General features: G+C 44.1%; 1 protein-coding gene across 1 annotated transcript in view; it reads left to right on the top strand.

Annotated features, from left to right (window-relative positions):
- Positions 1-900: 900 nt before the first annotated feature.
- Positions 901-23089, top strand: part of LOC124222188 (zinc finger protein rotund) — a 68835-nt gene continuing 46646 nt past the window's right edge. Inside the window, exons 1-4 of the mRNA XM_046632889.2 lie at positions 901-1245; positions 2420-2671; positions 20007-20075; positions 20163-20214. Of these exons, the coding sequence (XP_046488845.1) occupies positions 916-1245; positions 2420-2671; positions 20007-20075; positions 20163-20214 (703 nt within the window). The 5' untranslated portion in view covers positions 901-915. The remainder of the gene's footprint in view (positions 1246-2419; positions 2672-20006; positions 20076-20162; positions 20215-23089) is intronic.

The raw sequence follows: 23089 nt of genomic DNA, 5'->3' as shown, positions 1-23089 counted from the left end.
TCCCGCTTTAATTAGTCAGCCAATTAGAAACCACCCTGCGTAATGAGCTGCGCGCGCAAAGTTCCTAACGCACACTTTGAGCTTTAAACGATGCACACACTCGGAACGCCGCTCATCCTTTTCGCGTCACGACACAATACGTTTTTTTTTTTAATTCTATACATATATATATATGCTGTGTGTAAAAAACAAGTATTAACAGTAATGAAACAACTCGAAGCAATTTAAACGAAATTAAAAGTTTTAATAATAACCGTTTTATTTCTTAAGAAATTTAAAAGCCAAAAGAGAAAGAAAAATAAAACGTACTGTGTCTTACGGCAATAATATAGTAAAATATGGAATATGTATATAATACACGAGAGAGTTCGTTATTTTAAATATAATGTTAAAATCAATGAATTGATTAGCATAATCTAGCATCCAATGCGTAATTGGAGGACGGGATAATAATATAATATAAATATATATATATATATATATATATTATTACATAAAATAAATCTACTCAGTAGAGACTCATATTTAACCAACGCTATTCGTTTGTTGTAAAACTTAAATTGTAAAGCATAGGCCTATTAAATACACTTACATATGTATAATCAATATTTATAAACCTACGCATGTACACGTCACGGTATGAAATACAAACGTATGTGTAATAATAATAATAATAATAATAATAATAATAATAAGCGAAAAGGAGAGAGAGAAAGAGTTTGCCAAAGGTAAAGAGAGTTTGAGTGCAAAACGAGCTTTCTACGTAAAACGTGTAACATTAACTGCGAAGCAATCCGAATACTTCAAACAAGTATAATAAAACGAAAAGAGTAAAAGTAAGATAAACAATTTCGATAATCAACGCAACCCGGCCTGTCCGAGGTTCCCTTCCTTCGTTCGCACGACAAATTCATCATGTCTACGGTCAGTGTTGTATCAAATTCGTCGGTGGACGTTGATTCCGATTCATCGAGCGAAATGATGCCGGTGATGACGGACAGCGGTGACAGAGATCAGAAATTTATACTACCGAACGAACTGTACAAGAGCCTGCTCGCCAGTGCGGTGCTGGGAAAAACGGTTCTCAACAGAAATCTCAATCTTAAAGATAACCTGGCCAATCTGAAGGACAATCTAAACGCTCTCGGTGCTCTCAAGGAGTTGAAAGATTTGAAAGGATTAACGGTCAGCAGTGTTCCGGCATTTCCGAGAAACTTGGCGCTGCACAGAGAAGATCATGACGAGGTTAAGACCGTGGCAGCGGTTCCTTAATATACTCTTTATTCGCAAAAAAAAAAAAAAAACATCACGTTTTAATTATTTCACGATATTGAAAATCAATTCTTTGCACATCATCGTAAGATCGCGAGAGATCGATCATTCGTAAACTTGGTTATTTCCAAACACACGCCTATTTAATTAAATTAAATTTAACTCGTACGATAGAAAAAAACATTCCAACGTAGGAGAGCGACCCCGTCTCAGTGTCGAAAAAATTTCAATGATTCGTATGGCTAAAGACACGAGCAGTGGAGAAAAAATGATAGATATAGAACGGAAGAAAAAGATGGTGTGATTTTTTAATGGCGGAACCGATTCTGCGGGAAAAATTGCACGAGAGACGAGAGGAATAAATAAAAACGGGACTAGGTAGAAAAAATAAAAAAACAAACATAAAGTAGCCGAAAAGCGAGACCGACTTGTATTCTGTCCGGGTGTATGAAACGCGGTCGTATGTATTCTAGTTTAAGTAAACTTCGTTGTACGTTCGAAAGTTGGTTTTGAATCTCATTCAATTTGGTTCCTTTTATCCTCCCTGAACGGACGACCGCGCACACAAGTTGAATAACCCAGAAATCGCAGGTGACATTATTACTCATCTCGTCGTCTCCAAGTTCATCCCCTCGTTTCGTGTGCCACATATCATACGAAACCTCGTTCTTTATTGATGCAATTAATAATGCATCATACAGGGAGCGAAGATATCTCGCATGATCCGGTCACCCGTGACGCGAGAGGACCGAATACATTCAGCCGTCATCTCTTAATCTTCCGTGAAATCAAAATCCATTTAATTACACACGCAGCTAATGGCTCGACGGACTCAATTCCCTAATTACTATAAATAGGTACCGACGAGTTTACGGCTCGGGTTCGTCTCATTTCCGTATATCTTTCTCTCGACTGCACACACGCGCACACATAGGTATATATATGCTATTATACTTGCAACGTTGAATTCGCGTTACACACGCGACGGTCAAAAAGAATGATATTGCACAAACGTCATTTACCCTATAAAAGAAATTCATTTATCATAATTAAAATACAACATTATACACGTGAATATATAACACAGTTGTAATAAGAATCATGCGATATTCACCGTATTATTATTTTTCTTTACATCCTATTGCAGAAAGCTTCCTTCGCATGGTCGGAAGGGGGTGAGGAGGGTGGAGGGGGTGGCGGGGGTGGCGGCGGAACCGGAACCACCGGGGGTCCAGGAGCTGGGGCCGGCACTGGTGGCGGGGGTCTGGCCCATTGGGTCAGTGTCATGGCGGAGCACATCCACAACCCTCATGGCACGACCGGCGTCGGAGGTGTTCATCATCAGCAGCAATCGCCACCCCAACCGCCGTATCCCTGGAACAACGGGATTCCAGCGGACGTAAGTTGACAAAAATAATAAACTATTTTCTTAACTAGTTGAAACACGTTATTTTGCCAGATTGATTGTATTCAGCGTGATCCGAAATATTAGTTCTAACGAAAATATTCCCATGAATATTCAATTCGAGTGAGTCGACGATGTCGATTTCGTAAAAAAGATTGACCTTGGAATCAATTTTGACACTAGATTTTTCCTTTTTTTTTGTTCTCGTTTCGAATTAAAGTGGCACAGTTTGATGTTTAGCAGTCGGATTAAAAACTTTTGATATTCGTGCTACCGATTGGACAGCTGGTGTAAGATTATTTCATATTTTGATTAGAATAATTACAACGCAAGGAGCTCTAATTCACAGCAGACACACTGAATAGAATAAATCCAAACAGGCGGAAAAGTCCTTGTTTCGCGAAACTTTACCGACCGCGGTTGAAGTTTCGCGTGTCAACGGAAAAAGAAACTTCAAGTTTCACTAACGTTTTCACCCTTAAGGATGTTCCGTGACAGAGAGAGGTGTGGGTAAAATTATTCCGAAGACTATGATTCGCGGCAAAAAATTTTTGTATAAAAAAAAAGTAATGACAAAAAAGAAAAGCAAGCCTCAGACTAAAGGCGTCGTCAGTTGAGAGTGCAAAGAAGTGAAGAATCTCGCGCTATGGTTAACCGTACGTCGTTCAGGGTGCGCCGGTTTTTCCTTCCTGCATAACTTATGGGATTAGATGCTCCAGCGAAGTGTATACGGAACAGATTAGTCGCGTTTGTAGGTAAAAAAATAGAAGAAGTAAAGGGAGATAGTCAGCGCTCCACCGGCCAAAAAAGGGTTGCGTGAAGCGTTGTTTTGCATATTATACTTACACACCGTGCGGGCACAACCGGTATACACATCTGCCGGAAAAAATTTCCGGAAACTATGAGGTGAACAAAAAAAAGAAAAAGATCCCGGGCAAAAAACATTCGGACGAGGGAAAAAAAATGTCGAGCAGCAAAAAAGACCCGTTGCAGCGTCGCTGCTGCTCATTTGAATAGATCGGTAATGGGCGCCCCGTTATATACTTATATGCTTGTTGCATCGTCGGACTATCGTTCGCATCATACGCTTATACACATGTCACGTACAATTATGTATGCGTTTATACCTTCGCGCAAAACCGCTCTTTATACAGGGATGTTCGCAGCGTTGAACAATCGACATTTCCTTTCGATTGTTCTTTCACTTTTCTCTCGTTAGGTCGATTCCTCTGTGACCCGGGTGATGTTGAAATTTCAAATTTTTCTTTTGTCACTCCTCGATCCTTTTACCTTCGATTCGTTTCTACGGTCTGTAACGAGTCGGCTTGAATTTTACTTCATTTTTTTCGTCTTTGATTCTTTTTTTTTTTTTTGCCATATTTTTTCTGTTCGGATCGTTTTCATTTCTAAATTTTTTATTTCTCCGTTTCCTTGCCGCATTGTTGTGCCGCAGGGGAAATTCTGTGGGACTGTATAAAAGTTTCGGATAGATTTGGACCGTTCTTTATCCTTGATCGGCCTCTTGTTCTTTCATTTTTTCTGATCTTCAATTTCGCCTAAGTACACGAGCTAGGTACTCGGGCACGTCTTGGACGGCTTGTTCCCATATCAGCAATGCAAAAATTCAAATTTCGAATCATTAATAAAAATTAAAGAGACATCAAGGGCCACCCTTTTTTTTTACTGTTCTCGCGCTCAGGGGCGCGGATCACGGCACCCCTAGCGATTCTTTTTCGTGCGGGTAAGACCCCTTTATCTTACCTGTGGGGCATAATAGCGTGAGACTATGGGCCCTTTATGCTAGGATTCTTAGGATCATCAGCATAGACTAGTGCGCCGCCACCCTGTCTATAAGAATCTGCATAACGCCCTGTGGCCATTTTTTAAGGGCGCACCTTCTGCTCTTTCTCTTTCTCTCTCTCCTTCTGTTTTTTTTTTTTTCTTTCTATTCTTCGACCGATGTCTCCTACCTCCATGGGACCTCTGGGAGCTGCTGAGAAACAACCCGATACGTATTTAATGGTGATGAAACTGAAACGGGCGCTAATTTCCTGCCTGACAAAACCGGCTACCGTGGACACGTTTACCGTTTCTACGTTTACATTAATTTTGGGTAACTGCGGTAGCTGATTCTTTTCATCCTTTTTATCTTTATTAAAGATGAGATTTTTTTCTTAGTTTAGAAAGACAGAGAGACAAAAAGTGAGATAATTGACTCCTGTGCGATGCTGCATCTTTTTTTTTTTATTTTTCCGGACACTTTTTTGTCCGTATTTTTTTTTTTCATCGCTTCTAACCGGTTAAATTTATGAACCGGTAGGAAACGCACATGTAGATATAACGGGCTGGGTAAGGATGCTACGTGCGCTTGATGCGGGCTTCTTCTGTATCGGTCTACGCTGCATGATGCAGGATACACTGGTGCACGAAGATGATCTTGTACGTGGTTACTTACGTATGGGTATATGGGCCTGGGATTCGGAGGATGTAATCTCCCATTTTGTTGCCATTTGCCCAGCGGGTGGTCAACCCTTTTAAGCCTTGGCGCGCATTTTTTACGCATCTTTGGTTATAATCCTCTAAAACGCTTAGAGCTCTTTAGGCTAATTTCTTTTCGAACCCCGCTCGATCTCTCCTCCTTTCCATTTCTCTCTCTCTTTCTCTCACCCCTTATTTTTCTTACTCTTGCACCATGCAGCATACCCTTATACGTATACTTATACACGTGAGGAGGTGAAATGCAAAATGCTCTTTCGCCCAGCAGCAGCGTTACGTGTGAGAGAATTTTTTTTCTACCGCCATCCAGCTAACCCTCAAAGATTATGTAAAAGAGCCTGCACTCTCTAGAAATTAAAATAATGGTTCCCCCACTCTTCGCGGCTAAGCGTCAACGCTGCAGCAGCCACTCCTCTCCTCTACCACCACTACCACCACCACCACCATCACCATCACTGTACCATTGCATCGCGAGGAGGAGAGAGAAGGGGGAACAAAAAAAAGTACGGGAAAAAAATTTAGAGAGAAAGAAAACCCCGTTCATTTTTTTGATCACGTTTTTTTGTCTTCGGGCCATGCAAATCGCGTTGCAACGGTATTTGTCTAGAAAGGAAAAAAAAAAAAATCTGTCATTGTCTAACTGCAGAGATGATGAAAAAAAGGGTCACAGGGTACCGGAATGGCTAATGAATTTTTCTGGGGGTTTCTTCTCTCGTAACGGTGTCGCGAGTCCTCCGTATAGAGGCAAAAAAAAAAAAAAAAATAAAAGAATGGCATACAGAAGTGATCTTTCGAACGAAATTCGCGACCGGTGATGCGTGGTGTTGAAAAAATGTTGCTCTTTTTTATCGTCGAAAGATACCAAGCGTCACGTGAGCGTCGTAACTGGCATGTGAATTTACTTCTTCGTTGGGTCTATATTACGTGCTCTAATGCATGCTCGATGACTTGGCTTGAGAATTGTGACTGGAAAAATAGCATCCCGCAGGGCGACTTTCCCTCCAATGGCTGTGCTTTCGGTTTTGTTTATCTCTTCCTTCCTTCTTTCTCTTACCGCGTTATTGTTTTCCGCGGTGATCGGTAAAGATCAGCAAACAAAAGACGATCGGTGCGACAAACAAAAGATGGTGTTGTCACCACGATCCCATCGCCTAACCCGTGTCACAACATTTGTCCCCCAAGAAAGTTTATGGGACTCGACGCCTTTTCTATCCTCCTGCTGCGGACGCCAGATTTTTCGAGGGATCCTAGCCGCCGGGGATGATTGGTGTAAAAGAGAAACAAAGGGGAGAAAAGTGTCCCACCGATCCAACTTTCGGGTATGAACCTTTTGAGCATTTTGTTCCTTTTCTTTTTCTTTGTTTCCCTGCTCCTTCACCTTCTGTTCGCCCGTCTTCTCGTTCCTGAAATTCATTGATCACTTTTTTGAAACCTGTACCAGAAAACGTGGTGTGTTATACGTATCTAAGATGAGCCTCGGGTCAACGGCACGCTGTGGGCCAAAAAAGGCGAGAGGGAAACAAGAAATGGGGAAAAAAGTGAAACCCCTTTTTTTGGCAAAGTCATTGAACTTTCGGTCTGAGCTTCGTCTATCGACTAACTGCTTCCGGAATCCCTTGAAGAGCGCGCGCGCGCAAAAAAAAAAAAATGAAAAAAATAAGGCCGGGATTTCTACCGGTAACAAAAAAGAGCAAATATTGAGTCCGATATTTAAACGAGGTTCGCGGTGAATTCACGAACACACGCACACCTCGCGTCGCGTTTCCACTTTGGCAAGGTGATCCTTTGCTCGCTCGCTGTCACCGAGACCCCCGTCCTTCCCCCTTCCTTATCGCCTCTCCGTTGACTAACCGGAGGAGCGTAGAGGTCGAGGATACTGCCTATTTAATATTCGAGTCTTTTTGTTCAACCCTTTCACCGTGCGGAGAAGATGCTGCGTGGCTGAAATCGTTGTTGATTTTTTTTTTTTTATTTTCTTATCCTTCGTTCTTCTTCCTCCGAGAGGGTTGGGAAAAAGGTGCGGGGGGCTGCTAAACGCGAGCTTCGAGGCCTAGAGCGCATATGTAGATTGAGCAATTGTCTTGGGAGATTTTTTGGTGGGTCCCGCTTTTTATGGTGGGGTGTCCCGTGAGAATCTCGTACTCATATAGCCATCGATTTGCATACAGCACGGATTATTTAAATCGTTTTCTTTGCTATTGTAAGGACTCCTTGTTTTTGATGGAGATCCTGCGGAAGGAGACAACTGCAGCGGCGCAGCCGCGATGAGCAGGTCCTCCTGTATAAGATTCGGCTTTCGAGAACACGTCGTCGAGTGTTCTCCTTTCAGATTGAAATTTTTATTTTTCTGTCTCTTCTCTCCTCTTCTCTCTCTCTCTCGCCCTTTCGAATCAGCCTTTCGAATGTTCGTCCTTTTCCTTTATTCTTCTCCTTTGTACGAATGTGTGTGCGCGCGCAGGCATGCGTTTGTTTTCTTTGCATCCGTACGTGTATGCACGTTATACGGACACTCGGTAATTTAACTTTTGAAAAAACAAACGTTGACTCGAACCCGCATATCGTTTCAGACGACGTGACCCGCCGTTTTGTACACACACACACACACACACAGACACACCCATGCAGATGCATAAACGATCCTTTCACAATAATTTATTACCGTTACATTCAAAGTTCGCGCCCTCATTAAAATTCTGTTGCAATTTCGGTGAAGTCTCATCAGCGTCGTCGGCACCGCTCGAAAATACCTGATGTCACACAGCACAATGCTAATGTACTTATATATATTTGTCTTTGAGGATATAAACCCGAGTCAATAAATACATCGAAGAAAATCAGCTGGGTAAACAAAAATAAAAAAAAAAAAAAGAAACTCGTGCTTCTGCATTGGAAGAGTTGATATTTTGTTCAAATCCCGGAGCATATCAATCTTGATTTCATTTCTTCGGATGAAGAATATGATTTTTTTTCAGACATTTATTAACAGCGAGAGACTACGTTAACATCGTTGAGAATTTGAAACCGGAAGTGACGAGGGTTGTCTGCACAAAACAATTTTACCACAAATTCTCACAGTATTTAATAAAAATTGGTCCACTCTTCAAGGATGTGTAAAAATTATACAGGAATGTGAAAAAAAAAGTTTGAAATGAACGAAAATTTTTTCACATCGGCTTGAACTTTCGTAAAATTGTGTTATATCACTTTTCAAACTGAAGTCGAATCGGGCACAAGCTAAGACGCGTCTGCTTCATGTCACAAAACGAACACGTGGCCTGGGAATAATGAGGCTCACTGTCTTATGACACACTCTAAAACGTATAGCGTATAACGCGGCGTGCCGGTGCCGTGACGTGAGAGAGATACGGTGAACACGGAGCGCATAATATCACCGAACGGAAATTAATAAATACAGTAAGTAAACCGTCCGAAGACTCTTGTCTGCGGACGATGCTCTTTTTAAATTAAAAAACCGTGAATCGCTGCGGTCCTAAGTATAATATAATTTTTTCGCCGTCTTCTTCGGGCGAAGTGATCCTCGACTGCGGTGATTATATCAAGGACAATTTCCTCGATCGGTTGTTGAGGCCACACAATATGGCTTATTACGGGATGAACGAACGAGGGGAACACCAAACGCTCACGGCGTCCTGCGGTGGCCGAAAAGCAAGAAGGATGGACTGGGCACGATGGAGTCGATATCTCGTGCTTAAATGGTCCGCGTGACCTAGTGGGGAACCGACTTTCCCCGAGGACAACCCTTGAGTTAACCCATCTCCATTCCACCCCATTAGCCGAGGGTATATAGGTACTATCGCGGCCGGCTTGCGCTGGTACCGGAGAAAATCGTGCTTGAATATACCAGATCTAGGAGTGTGTTTGACCGCGTTGATTATCAATTAGCGTTTACACTGGCCTGCAGGAGCCTGGGGTTGGACCCGAGCGATGCGGCCCTCGACAACCACTCGCGAGTGGTTTATTTCCAATTTTATGGCCCTGAGGCTGCTTCTTAATAGACCGTTTATTCACGCGATTGCCACGGGTATTCGAATAGTAGACGAATTTTCGTACGAGTCACGCCAACGTACTAAACGCGTGTGCATGTGAGTAGGTGGGCACTTGACAGTCCAGCCTACCGGGTAGAAAAACAGTGTTGAAATCATCGGTTACACAGACGATTCATTTATTATTTGAAGAATTTTTAGTGCCTGTTTGGTGGCAGACGTTTGAAATTATACAAGTACTGCCCGTCGTAGGGAAAGAGAAAGAGAAAGAGCGAGAGAGGGAGAAGGAGAAGGGGGGAAGGATAGACTTGCCGAGTCTCAAGTGGCAATGAAAGATTTGTTGAGAATCGAAGTGTCAAGACACGGTAATCTGGATATCGTAATGAAGGCGTCGACAGTTTTATAAAATTTCACCGCTGACGTTGTGCGCGCGCGGTAGGTGGCACAATATGACCACTCTTCAAAGGTGCCTGCAGTTCATCCTTTACAGTCCAACAGAGATTGCCTCATCCTCGTATTTTACCCAGATGAAGAACTAGCCCTCCTTTCAACGTTCACTCATTACTCACATATGTATACGTATATTCGGTCGGCTTTATTTCAAGTAGTTACATCTTCCAGGAATAACTTGGTTAGTCTCTCTGCTCGGCGTGGGTATATGACTGTATCTCACTTCGCAAGTACCGATCAATCACCTTCTACATCGGTGGAACAAAAAATTTTACTTCGGTTAGATGAATCTTAACATTTTGCCGGATAATTCTCCGCGGATTTTATAACGCGTAGAAATTTTTGTGCTCAAGGTGTGATTGGTTAGGGGATCTAGTCAGGATTTTAAACAAGTTGGCGAAATAAATATTGTAAATGAACCCACTTGGCGCTCGTGATCTTAACGCGAACCACGTGTGCGCCTACATTGCCAACGCTCGTGCCAACTTTTGGCCAAATCAGTCCATATATCGACTGAACAACTATCATGTACTGGGAAACTACCCTTGAACTTTGTATCCGTAAAATTGGATCAGTCAATGGTAAACTCAACACCAGTTAGATTCGACGCTATCTCTTTGTGTTTTCTTGTGCCGCGCGTTGTGCTCACGCGTCGCAGTGAACATTCAGCTTATAGTTTGCTTTGAAAGCTTCCAGATATGTAGTTGCCCTCTCCACTGCTCATGGATCGAATTAAACTGATCTTCATCTTCCACCACGAACTCTCTGCGTTCTCCACGTGGACGCAAATTCCTGTACATTCCCTTCTCCCAAAGTCGGGGTCGTCGGTCAGAGCGATGGGGGTAGTACAGGCTTAAACCAGAACAGGACACCCTTGGATCATGGACCGAGTTGGTTCGCGCGCGTATTTAAGGGACGCTTGTGTTGTGCCGGGTTCTAGGGAGCAGGGAGGAGGGGTAGGAAAAGGGAAAAGGGTGAAGTGGGGGAAACGGGGAAATGCAGGGGCTGGGGTGAGTAGGTCAAACTTTACGGCCGAAGCGTCTAGACGTCGTTGCGCCCCGTTCGGAGCAGTAAAACAGTTTTAAGGGGCTGTTTTACTCGCGAACGAGCCAGACGAAGACGGACGCGTTCAGCCGGCTATTCGCTAAACGAGGAGGAAAGAATCGCTGCACCGAACGGGATGAAATTTCGTAATTTCGTCAGAGATGGTATATCGTTTACTCAGCCACCCGTGCCGAACGGGTTGTCACGGAAAAGTTCAGCCTTGTTTTCACCCCCGCAATCGACGGTGTTGTGCAGATGCAGGCGCGTTCGACAACGAATAGGTGTAAAAATTGTTTAAGAATAAAACGACTAGACCGCGAGTGTTGAGTCATTCGTTATTTCAGAGTAAATTAGTCACGCCTGATAGTTGCAAGATAAAAAAAAAGAAAGAAAAAAAACTTTTTATCTGCAAACAAGTCCGTTGAACGAATATAACTGCAAGACTTTTTCTGTTTTTTTTTTTTTTATTTACGTTCGTTTTTTCTGCCGTGTTATTTTTTTCGTAGTTTTTCCTTTGTTATGAGTGCAATTTTTTTTCCAGTGAGTCGGATATTTGCAAACCGATCGATAATTGCTCGAAGCTGTCTGTTACTGTAAAAATGTTTCCAAGATAGACTTCACTTTTTTCTCTGCCCTTTTTCGAAACGATGGCAGGCTTACATCTAGTTATAAGTGACATCGAGGTACCTGAGCATTAGCCGTCATGATTCCAGCTTTCTTTTACCGCTGTCGAACTGCAATTCAGAATTCAATGTTTTTTCAGTACCGTCTAATCGGGGGAAATTTAACCTGTAATAAATTTTGCTCGGTTTCAACCCTTTTTATTATGCTACCCCCCCCCCCCCCCCCCCCCCCTTAAATAAGCATGCTATTGAGTAAGCGAGTGCCAGAGAGAGTGAGAGAAAGAGAGGCACTTCACGACAGCTGAAGAGCACCACACGTGGCTTGGTAAAGGGTCACGCTGAATGGGTGTAAAGTTGAAGGATTGTGATTAAGAAAATAAGAGTATAACAGAAGTAGCTGAGTAACTGTAAACTCGCCTGGCTATATTTCCACAGTAATTTTTAAGCTTTTCCAATACATGAAATTCCGCAATCGCGTTGAAGGTTATTATCGGTTACATCGAAATGGCGGGACAAGTAAACGGTAAACTACATTTTCACAGTAAAAGTAATTAAAAGAGTTTATTTAGTACGATGACATCGCTCGAAAAAATGTGAACTCGTTCTAACGTAGTAGCTATTTTTTAATCTGAACAAAGTATAACCAAGGCACGTGCTATCTGGGCCAAGCATATAACCTCCGTGCCCTCATCCAGATTCTCGTTTGCTTGACCATTTCTAATGTCATTAAGTCCATGCCCCTAACACTGATACGTATATAATCGATATGAAAAATGGTGCGATGTGCCAACAAAGTGTCGAGACCAACTTCGTGCCGTGGTCCGAAATTGAACCGTCATTGATAGACAGTCGAAATCCGTAAGATATCTGGTGATTCTGAATGGAACCTTGTACAAGTGTATAAAAAAAGTCAGACTGAAAAAATAAAGTCGCGAGGTTTAATTAGGCGCACTAACCGCGACTTGGAAGCTTTGTAATATTTTGTGCGCAGCTTGAATCGAACTTCAGACTACTGCAGATCTCACGAACTTTGAACGATGGAAAGAATTTGGGGGAGGCATGAAAAGCGGTTTGTCTCATTTCGCAATTTTATTGGAAATACAAAGTAACGCCTACCAACATGTGAAAAGTGTAAGTTGTCGAAGAGTTATCTGGTAGTACAGTGCAGAGTTTTCGGGAAGTTCTAGAACGACATATGTGTTATCTGGGCCAAGTGTAACCTCCGTGCCCTCTCCCACACTTCTTGTCTCGAATAAATTTCTCTCTCTCTCTCCTCCCCCTCGAACCGACACTCGGTCAGTTAGTCCCCTCGAAGAAAGTAATCTGTCTCCGTCTCGCCTCGTCTCGGTTCGTTCCTTCCCTCGCATTCGGTATCATCGGCTCGCTCGTCTAGGCGACGACTAAGCAACACGTGGTGACCGTTCTAAGCCTGCAGTCAAGTGTCTGGAGCATATACACAAACGCGTACCTTAGACGCCGTGCTCCGCACTACCACCCAAGCAAACCTAACCTAACCCTAGCAACTCTCTCGAGTGTTACGACTGTGTTTATGTGTTGGTACAAAAGATAGTGTTACAGTAGTTAGCAGCTGAGGGCATACAAGATGTAGGGAATTTCTAAGCGGACGCATCCTTTTCGCTTCGCGCCATCCTCAGTTTCTCAGCCTTCGTTGGAAGCGGGGAAGTGTTGAATGAAATTATTCGTGATTCAGATCGCAGTCTTGGTTTTTCGACCGACCGTAGAATTGGCAAAGGGTATTTGTATTCTAGGTCTCTTGGGTCCTTTCGCCCAAGAGGTCAAATTTACCCACCACTCGAAAACTGCGTCATAGAATCTCATCGAAGAGCCGATCAACGGACAGACCACTGGGATTAGAATTAAACTGATTTCAGGTTTACTCGATACGTGTATGTTATCTGGGTTTATACGATAAACGAGAAACTAGGTAGGGTATACCTCTGTATATCCATCAGTTTATGGACTTTCCCGTCTAGCCTGCAGCCGCGGCTGGTGGATGCTGGCGGAGACTGTAAAATTTTTACTGCGAATTGTCTGCAGACCTAGACTGGCGGTATTATGACTATAAAAATAAAGAAACAACGGAGAGTAAAGCACGGGGGAAAAGGGAGAGAACATGTCTAGGTCAGGCGTTTTATTATTTGGGCCAAGCGTTCCGATGCCCTCCACTGCGCGTAAGGGATTTCACGAATGAAAAAATGTTTTTTGGCCACGGTGCCGATGCCAGGTCCGAAATTCATCCCTCCGAAGCGATATTTCGATGCGCGACAAGTTTCGAGGCCTCGAGTATTATCCCCGAGACAATCTTGGCCGCGCGGGGCAAGCAAAGATCAACCAACCCCACGATCCGAGGCCAACTGTTGAGTTTTATCACCCCAAGAGCATGAGATAGGCCACATGTGTCTCCTTCCCGCACCCTTCGCGCAGTCTTTACTCCTCTCGTCTGGTGTTGACAAAAAATAACGAAAATGATAGCGCGGCCATCTTTGAGGCCGTGGAACTGTGTGGGAACACATGTGTTATGGATATATTCCTAGCCGAGTTTGTTACGCTGCTGAGGGGAATTTCGGAGCGAACCCGGCTCCTCGTGTCTTCTTCTCCTTCGCCTGCATGCTCCAGCCTTTTAGCTCCGTCACAAACCGACTATCCGGGATCCCCTGATACCAGAAGTCAAAATTAAACTTAACGACTCCACGTTTCGTGTTTGAATATTTTATTGCACGTCCGTTTTTATCTTTATTAATTTTTCGCCATCGCTTATTAGAGTTGAGCTGTGTGAAAATTCTTCCGCTTTTGTATATTTTCGAGTAATATTTGCTTAATCGTTGCGCAAATCTGCGTTTGGGGAAGGTGGTGAAAAAAATAAATAACAGAGAATAGATGCAAGATTAGCGAAGCATCTCACTTTACGTGCGGATGAAGGCGAGCAGAGGCGGAGAGAACGGGTCGTTCGAGTCGCGCGGAGCACGTCTCCAGAGTCTGTTAGGGGACCTGAGAAATTTAAATCTTGGAAAACAATTTGTGGAATCTTTGCCCGTTTTAAAAATCCCGACCGCGCCTCCTTAGGAGTCAGATTTCTTGTCGGGACACTTTGAAAAATTGCCTGGTGGATAGGGTTTTCGACATTTGAGTCAAAATCTTAAAAGAGTGAGTGATAAATTGAACGCAGCTGCCCCAGCCAGCGTTTAAGGGTTACCTATACTGGCTGCACGTGGGCTGGACAACCCGTGGCACAAGCAGAAGAAAAAAGGAAAGAAAAAACGAGACTAAGAAAACATATTTTGACTGCAAAATGATCCGCGATAAATCGTGCTCGAGTGTGCGTGACTGTATTTTTGTGCGTATAACGTGTATTTATACACGCATACACGATTCGGTGAAAAAGTTGTGCTCCTCGGTGAATTTTTATCAAAATCTACTAATAGCGTGTGCACGATTTTTATCCTGTTCTAAATGTAAATCATTTTATAACTGCCAATCGATATCCGTCCTCGCGGCTATATTTTTTTGTTTCGTTGCATTTATATATGGTGTCTTCCTTACATCTCGCGTCTTTACTTAACCTTTCAAACACAAAGGTTACAGGATACCTACCACACAAAATTAAACATCTCACGCACACGATCCGGTATGAGTCGAATCACCGAACGGTCGAGAAGTAATTTTTCTTATTGCAACTATACTAGTCCAATTTTCAATTATACAAATTACGCGACGAATCCAGACGCGCTAAACCATCAACGATCAACGATCGACTTTGGACGAAAATATGTAGTAAATCCGGTTTTTCAAGACCCGAGCAACCTTATCGGGTCACACAATTTATGCTACGAATTTCACACACACACACATTTCTACCTACAGAGGTGTAGGTAAGCAAGAATATATATTTATTTAGATATTGTGTAAACGGGGTTGATATATAGCGGCGGCGGCGGCGTCGCCGATGACGTAATCGCGTCCGTTGGGCTAGGTCGCGGCGCCCTCGGTCCTCCTCCACCTCCGCCCCCACCTTCACCGCCGGCGAGGCATCCAACCTCCCCCCATCCTCGGCCCCCTCCTCAGCCCCATCGCCTCTCTTTCGTGCCGAAAAAAAAGAAAGGCTCGCAGAAAGGACGCCGGGCGTCGTGGCGCTCTTTGGCTGATCAATACACCGCCTCGTACGCCGACGGACACGCATGTGCAGGGCTCTTCTTTCGTCGTTGACTATTTTTTCCTAATTTTCTCCTTTTTCTTTTCGTTTATTTTTTTCTTTTCTTTTTTTTTTTTCATTTATTTATCTTTTTTCCCCAGTGTGTGTGTGTTTTTTTATCTTACTTTTTTCACGTTTTATTCTCTCTTACTCGATCTCGTTGTCTCCTTCTCGCTCGTTCCCTCGCGCTTTCTTTTATCTATTCTGTTCTCTTCTCTTCTCTTCTCTTCTCTGCTCTTCTATATTCCTGGATATTTTTTTTTTCCCCCGTTTCTTTATGCTTTTTGGATTTTTTTCACCATCCACCCCCGACGTTCGTCCACCTTCCACCTTCCACCTTCCACCTACCGCGTTCTTTTGTGTACGCCGTTTTCTCTGTACGTGTATTAACGTGTCGTACTGTATCGTATCATACCTGCGTACTGCGACCAACGCCGATACATGTAGGTACGTACACGCATACACACATGTTCTCTACTCTCGGTTATATCTGCATGGCCATGCAAGTCGCAGCTCTCATGCCTAGACGATGCAAGGCTATAAGCTGTACCGGCTCTCTGGTCAACGAGACGACCCCGCGTACTTGGAACTCCCTGACACAACCGACCAATCAAATTCCTTTTATAATAATTATAGTGAAATGTATGTAGTTTCTCATCGTGGCTGGCGGGTCTGGTTATCCGAATACAATTTAAAAAATAAATAAAAAAATAAAAAATGAGGAACGACGCGCAGATGTATATTCATGGGTATATTTTTACTAAAATATCTCCCTCGGCATATTTCGCACGCAGAAACGTATCTAAAGAGCTTTTCTTATCTAATTACTGGATGCCGTTGCGAGTGATAGATTTCGAGTTGATATACGCCTAGCGCGCATTGCTCGAGACGAAATATTGAATGACCTTATCAGGCCATGCGGTGAACGAGCCCTTGCAATGAGTTGCAGAACTAATTGATACGACGAGAGAAACGGCCGAATGTCGAAGGGTATTGGCTACGAGCGTATCATCGTCGATGAAAGATTGAACAACGAGAGGATATTTTCAGAATTTTTATTCAAAGTTGCGTTTCGGTCACCGTGAAAATTCCGCAGGTATCAAAAAATTTTATCATACCTACTTGAATGAAACGAGTGCCGGGCGAAGTTCGGTCGATATGCTAATTCCAATTTGTCGAAGTCTGGTTAGATTTCTTAAAATTTATATGAGATTTTCAGGGATATTCTATTTCTTTCACCTTTATACTAACACCGCGAAAGCCAATCGATTTCTTTCGTTGCATTGTTTAAACCTTGTTTAATTTCGCTTGATTGTATAATTCGTCTGACTCATAAATCACAAATCGTCTATCCGGTATTATGACAAACTGGGAATAAAAAGTGCAGGATGTAGCGGACCGACGCGATCAAACCGCATTCAATCGCAATTCTCCTCCTCGTGCCTACAATGTGTTGAATCATGATGTACCTGTACGCTTGCAGCTGTACGGCCGACAAAGGGAACATTCACTCCGCGGGCCCCTCACAACCACCGTATGCCGTCATCTGGACCCCCTTTCTGCGGATTGGATGAAGAAAAAAATCCGATACACCTTTTTGCACCACGCGTTTGAGGGTTAAGATTCGAGGGTATTCGAACCGAGGTTTCGTCACGTTTCGTGCGATCTTCGATCCCGGCGCACCTGTGCGACACATCCGTCTTGAAGAGAGCGTAACTCTGTTCATTCGTTGTTACATCATCAGGATTTTACCGTTTTCGACGCCTGGATTAAATCCGAAAGTAGAGAAGAGACAAGAAACAGGAATATCGTACAGATTTTTCTCACACCTATTGTATGCGGGTTTTTTTTTTTTTTTTTCTTTACCAGCGTTTCTTCATCATCGCGGAAAGTGGAAGTGAATGGAGGAAGGTTAAACAGATACAGGTGGACCGAAGGCTTGTAAAAGGTTTTTTCCTCATGAAAGAACCGCGCCGCGTGGTCAGATCCTCGTTTTAATCTTAATCCGTAATGGTTTGTTCGGACATTGTGTCCTTCGCACGTCGAGTTCGGTGAGGTCGACGGAAATAGAGACGGTCCGAGTTCTCGGGCGCGGGGCAGCCGCCGGAAGAGCAATTTTTTTTCAACCTCACCGGCTATCTTTTTGCGTCTAATATATTTTTTCGTCATTCATCCAATTTCCGAAAGTCTATACACCCTGCTGAAAGGAGGGGTCCATCCCCGGCATTCACCCTCCCCCCCCCCTGCCCGTTATAAAAAACGATATCCTTCCTAGTTTTTCTTGAAAAGTCCTGCAGCGGGGTGCGTGGGACATCCAGTGTTGCATCCGACGAGCCCTCATCCCTCTTCTCCGTCGACGGTCCGACGGATGGACTCCGCTTTCTCACAAGGATGATCCACCGGACCTACTTCTCTCCTCGTGCACTCGCCACCTGTAGCCCCCGCCGTTTCACCCCTCATCCTTGATCTAAATATAGGACTTTCCCACTGCCCGAGTCCTCCCCGTCATCCTAACCGCGGTGTGTACCCACTCGGTCAAGGACCACACTTGCTTAAACACTGGGGTAGCCGCGCTGATGGAGAAAAAATCAAAGGATGACCCCCATTTCCCTTCCCAGGACCCCTCCGCACGTACGTCCGTCTGTCTGCCTGTCTGTCTGTCTGTCCGTCCGTTTGTACGCCAGCCGGGACGCGAACTCCCTCTTCGACATGTTGACCGAGTATCCACCCGACCTGGTGTCTCTGAGTGCATCGGCACGTAGGCGAAGACATGCTCCGCTCGCTCCCCCGCGTACATTTACTGCTTCCGAAATATTAAAAACACCACGTATATGTTTAGTTCACGCGTGTGGTCCGGCATGTTCGCCCATGGGACCGTACGCGCTGTGGGGTGGCCGACGTTCGCTTGTGGGAACAGCGTATACAGGTCATTTTTCAAGAGACCACATATCGGGATGGAAAATACAAGGTGTCGGATATCTTTAGGGCGTATTGTGATTTTATCATTCAGGCTTCGTGATTACTGGGATTCGTCCTGCGATTTAGAAAAATTTAGCAATACCGAGTTGGTCTTCTTTGTCGACGAGGATTTGGACACGTTCTCGGAGATCCAACGATTTATTAGGGTTGATGCAAGCTAGCGAAGACTTCTTGCCTTGACTTTCAAGAGTTTCAAAACTTCTCGTTTCAGAGGGATTTTTTCCTTGGGCCAAGTCTTTTCTAATCAATTGGAGAACAAAGGGGCAAAATATGTAAAAAATGTAACAACTGCGTTCGCTTGATTCGCTGATCGTATAAATTTTTGTACGATTATGTTTGTACAAACGAAACTATTTTCATTCCTCTTCTTCTCCCCTATCGACTCCCCAAACAAGTAGCTCTAGATTTGGCTCTGAAAAACATCCTTTGCCTTTCTAAAATTCGGTCGATGAGGTTGAGCCACTGTCGACGATGACGCAAATTCCTGTTATATAAATAAAACGCACACCCCGTGTCCGTTTTCACTCCGTCCCAGTGTGGACGACGAGTAAACTAGGTGTAAGGGATAGAGAGAGCGATGTATATAACGAGAGAAGAAATACTTGAGAAAAGATTTTGTAATCTGAAACTTATTCGGTCGAACCGAACGGAGCACAGGCTGGGTCGGGGCGCGTTCATCACCATAGAAACATTGGGATGAGATGCTCAAGGTCACACCCCCGCCAACGCCGACCCAGCCTCTGCCCTCCTCCCTCCTCCACCCCCGCCTCCCTCACCCTCGCGTCCCGCCCGCTGACACCGTGACGCGCACGTCTGTGTTTTGTCTAGACCATCCTGTGCCCACCCCGTGAAACCTGGGCGGTAAACATCCCTCTCGTTTATGCGTGGAAGCAATTATTCAGCTGATTACTTCCAAGGTGAAGGGATCTCGAATCAATTTTCAGTCTCCGGTTTTCACGTTTCTTCCTTTTTTTACCTCGAAAGGATTTTTCTTTCTTTCCCAAGCTAGTTTGGAGAGAGACAGTCTTCCTCTCTTCTCATCGTCGATCGTGGCTTTAACACCTCGTTGCCACCTGACGAGTTTCTGGAAGACCTCACCTCGGCACTCCGGCACGCTCATTTTCCCCGATAAGCTTTTCTCTCCTCACCGCAATTCCGCGACGCGGGTGAAAGGTGACATTGCTAACTACACACATAGGCATGTTTTTTGTTACACGCGTATCGTGCCAATTATCGATCATTACGATTCATTCGCTGCGTATCGCTTCGATTAGCCACTTCGTTTTGCTGAATAACCGCGATAATTGCATCTTTACATGATTCGCGATTATTTTTCTTCACGGGTATACGGCTATTATCGTAATGACTTCGTTCGTCAAGGAATATCGAACATTTCCGTTCATGTCGCAAGCACTGAAACAACACGCGAACGTATTGCGTGAATTTTCCTGAAGCGAACCGCGGTTCTTTCTGATTTACGATCATCCGAATACGATAATAACAATTTTGTATTTCTTTTTCAGCAATGCAATCCTCACGAGAAAGACGGAGATTATTGGGGCGGCGGACGCACCGCGAAACAAGGCTACGAGGTAAGCTGAATCGTTCCAAAATTCAATCAATGTCCCGCTCAGTTAGTCCTAAGCTCATATCTGTTCATTCTACTTGGTCAATCCCAGCACTTTTTGTTACAGGCCAAGATGAACGCCGATCACAATCAGCTGCAGAAAGGTGAGTCCGGAAAATTTGTCGTTTCCTTAGCGTAACCGCTGGTCTATATCGAAATAATATATTACACATTCGGCGAAGGTATGTCTAAGCGTACGATGAAACGGGTGCGAGACAAGTCACGATGACGGCGGTGAAAAAATAAAACGAGAAAACATCACGCAGGAGTATAGATTTTTTCCTCGACCTCTTTGTCTCTGCTGATTCTTCTTCGGTCTGTTGAATTAATTCGCATTTTGCCGAGTGGCGCGCGTTCGTGTGTGTAATGAGCACCGAACGATAGTGATATAATGAATCGTGTGTTCTCACATGTTTTTGTCGTCTGTACGCCTAATCGTGGAAGCATGACGTCACAAATGCAAAATCAGAACCGGTTCTTTTAACAGCCGTATGAATATATATACACATAGACGCGTATATAGGTGTTCGAGCAGACGCGTGTATGTGTGCTATATATTCATGTGTTCGTGTACTACGGATAGGAACGTCACGGGCCTGCATACCTAATCTCGAACCGCCTTCACCGAGCGAGGTTTGATTATAAAATATGGTTCGCATCTCGGATGACCGTCTACTTTTTAGTAGGTAGGTCGGTTGGTCGAGTCCCGTCGCCAAGAATTAGCGAATGGACACTTGAGAGCGTTTCGTCTAAAAATTTTTACTCCAGACGGTGCAAAATTTATCTGCGTTTTATAATTTCAAGGTTGTCTAGATGCTGCAATGCACCTTGTTTGTTTTTATGCAGTCTCCGCGTGTAGCAGGACCAGATAATCAGTCATCCTTAATTAGGATATTGAATCCAGGAAGTAATCGAAGGACTAACCCAGCCACAAATCTTTCCTGTTTATCAAGGTGCAAGATACCAGCGCAATTCTCGTTTCCGAACCTACCAATACCTTTGCATTGACGAACAAGCGACGAGATCGTATTTAAAACTTTGACACCGTGATGTGGAATTGTTTTCAGAAGGCTACTAACCGATATAGAATAGTGAAATATCGTAGGGTCTCCACGAACGGTCCTCGTACATAGAACGAAAATTTCAAAATGTTTAAATTCCATCGCCGTGCAGGCATTTTGTACTATTTGGTAGACGATTATAATAATAGAGGCAAAATAGCCCAGGGCATAGAGTCGAGATGGGACGTAGATTTGGGCATCATGCGATCTGTGCATTAAGGGGGCTCCCCCCAATCTTGAGCTTCTCTCTCCTTCTCTCTCTCTCCCTCTCTATTTCTTCTCTCTCTCTCTCTCCCCCCCTTCCTCTTTATTCTCTTCGTCTCGTGCTCGCGCTAGTCCGAGGTCTTGCGCAACTGGGAATGAACTCAGATGCCTTGAAGCGCCTTCGGCTATTCATGCTAGCCACGGACGAAATAGGAGTCCGAAATTATAATTTTAATAAATAGTAGGACCTACGAGATGCCCATACGATACCCAAAATGGCACTCGCGGTTCCAGTTTGCCGTTCCATGCTCGTCCGTTTCTTATATTTGCCAACAGGCTTGGCTGTGAATGAATTCTAATTTCAATTCCGATTCGACCGAGGCTACGCGTGACAGAGTGATATATATATATATTTGATTTGGCAGTCAAACGACGGGATATATATATATATATAAAGGTGAAATTTTGCCACCGTTAAAACGATCGATGATAAAATTTGAGGATGATCCGTCCGCATCGGTAGTTCGAGTCGTCCTGATATTTTCGTGGGATATCTGCAGAGTTATTATACTCGTAACAGTGGCATTGAATAGCAATGGTTGTGCTAACGGTATCGAACTTGAAGAGTAGAACACCTCGGAGCGAATGGTCCAAATGTCCAAACAGCATTATGTACTATTCACTCAGCATTACCGTAAACCGCGTTGATTCTGTCTACGTCAACCTCACGGTACCAATCATCGTTTCCTTCGACTAACTGGCGTCACACGTGACGGTTGGACCTTTTCAACCTCGTCTCTCAACGTGTCGCGCTGTTATTATAACATACAGAAGGAAGTTTGAGGGATATTCCAGTGAGATCAGAATCTTGAAACGACGCAAATTCATTCCTTCCTTATTACGCTGTGTTTCCAAGCACACGCGTAACACCCAATCGAGCTGGAATGAATTGGGACGACGAACTGGGCCGTAGGTTTAAGGTGCCGGTGTAAGCCGGCGAATTAAAAGTTGGCAATTGTAACGCGAACAATTCGCAAAGTCTTGGTACTTAAGTCAATGGTGCTTAATACCTGCATGCGCGGACCTACGGCCACACAGCCTCGCGTTACGTAAAGGGTAAAAAGAAGTCTGCGCGCGGTAGCATTGGCAGTGAAAACGGTTATGGAAACATGATTCTCCTTTTATGATCATAGACTCTGATTACTCAATTTCTCTCTTAGGCGCGTAAGAAAAAATGGCGGGCAGTATACCTGCTCGCCTGCCTGCCGTGCAGTGCCTAGGTCAATGCTAATGCGCACATACAGGCTCGGCTTGTTGGCCCGTGATTTTTATCCCATACACCTACACGCTCCGCCGTTACGGAGCAATCGATTGCAGAATGACGAAATCGATCCTGGGACTGTCACTTTTCAGCCCCTCTTTTTACATTTACTCCTGAACCATTTTGTACCTCTCTCTCTCTCTCTCTTTCTCTCTTTTCTCTTCGTCTTTTTCGTATAAAGGACGGTTTCATTCTTCGATGGTAATTACTTAACTTAACTCGGTACCTCAAGCCCGGGCTTGCTTAATTGACGTACGGACGGGTTCGTTCGTTCCACGCACGCGGTTTATAAGGCTTGTAATTTTGAAACGCTGAAAGGCGGAAGAAGTCTTAACGCGCCGCGGCGTTACCCAGACGCCGAGCAACTTCACCCGACTTATGGCAGAGGTTTCC

Source organism: Neodiprion pinetum, chromosome 6, assembly GCF_021155775.2.
Source record: "Neodiprion pinetum isolate iyNeoPine1 chromosome 6, iyNeoPine1.2, whole genome shotgun sequence".
Classification (NCBI taxonomy): domain Eukaryota; kingdom Metazoa; phylum Arthropoda; class Insecta; order Hymenoptera; family Diprionidae; genus Neodiprion; species Neodiprion pinetum.
Note: the sequence above shows the minus strand (reverse complement) of the source record. Positions and strands in the feature narration are given on the sequence as shown.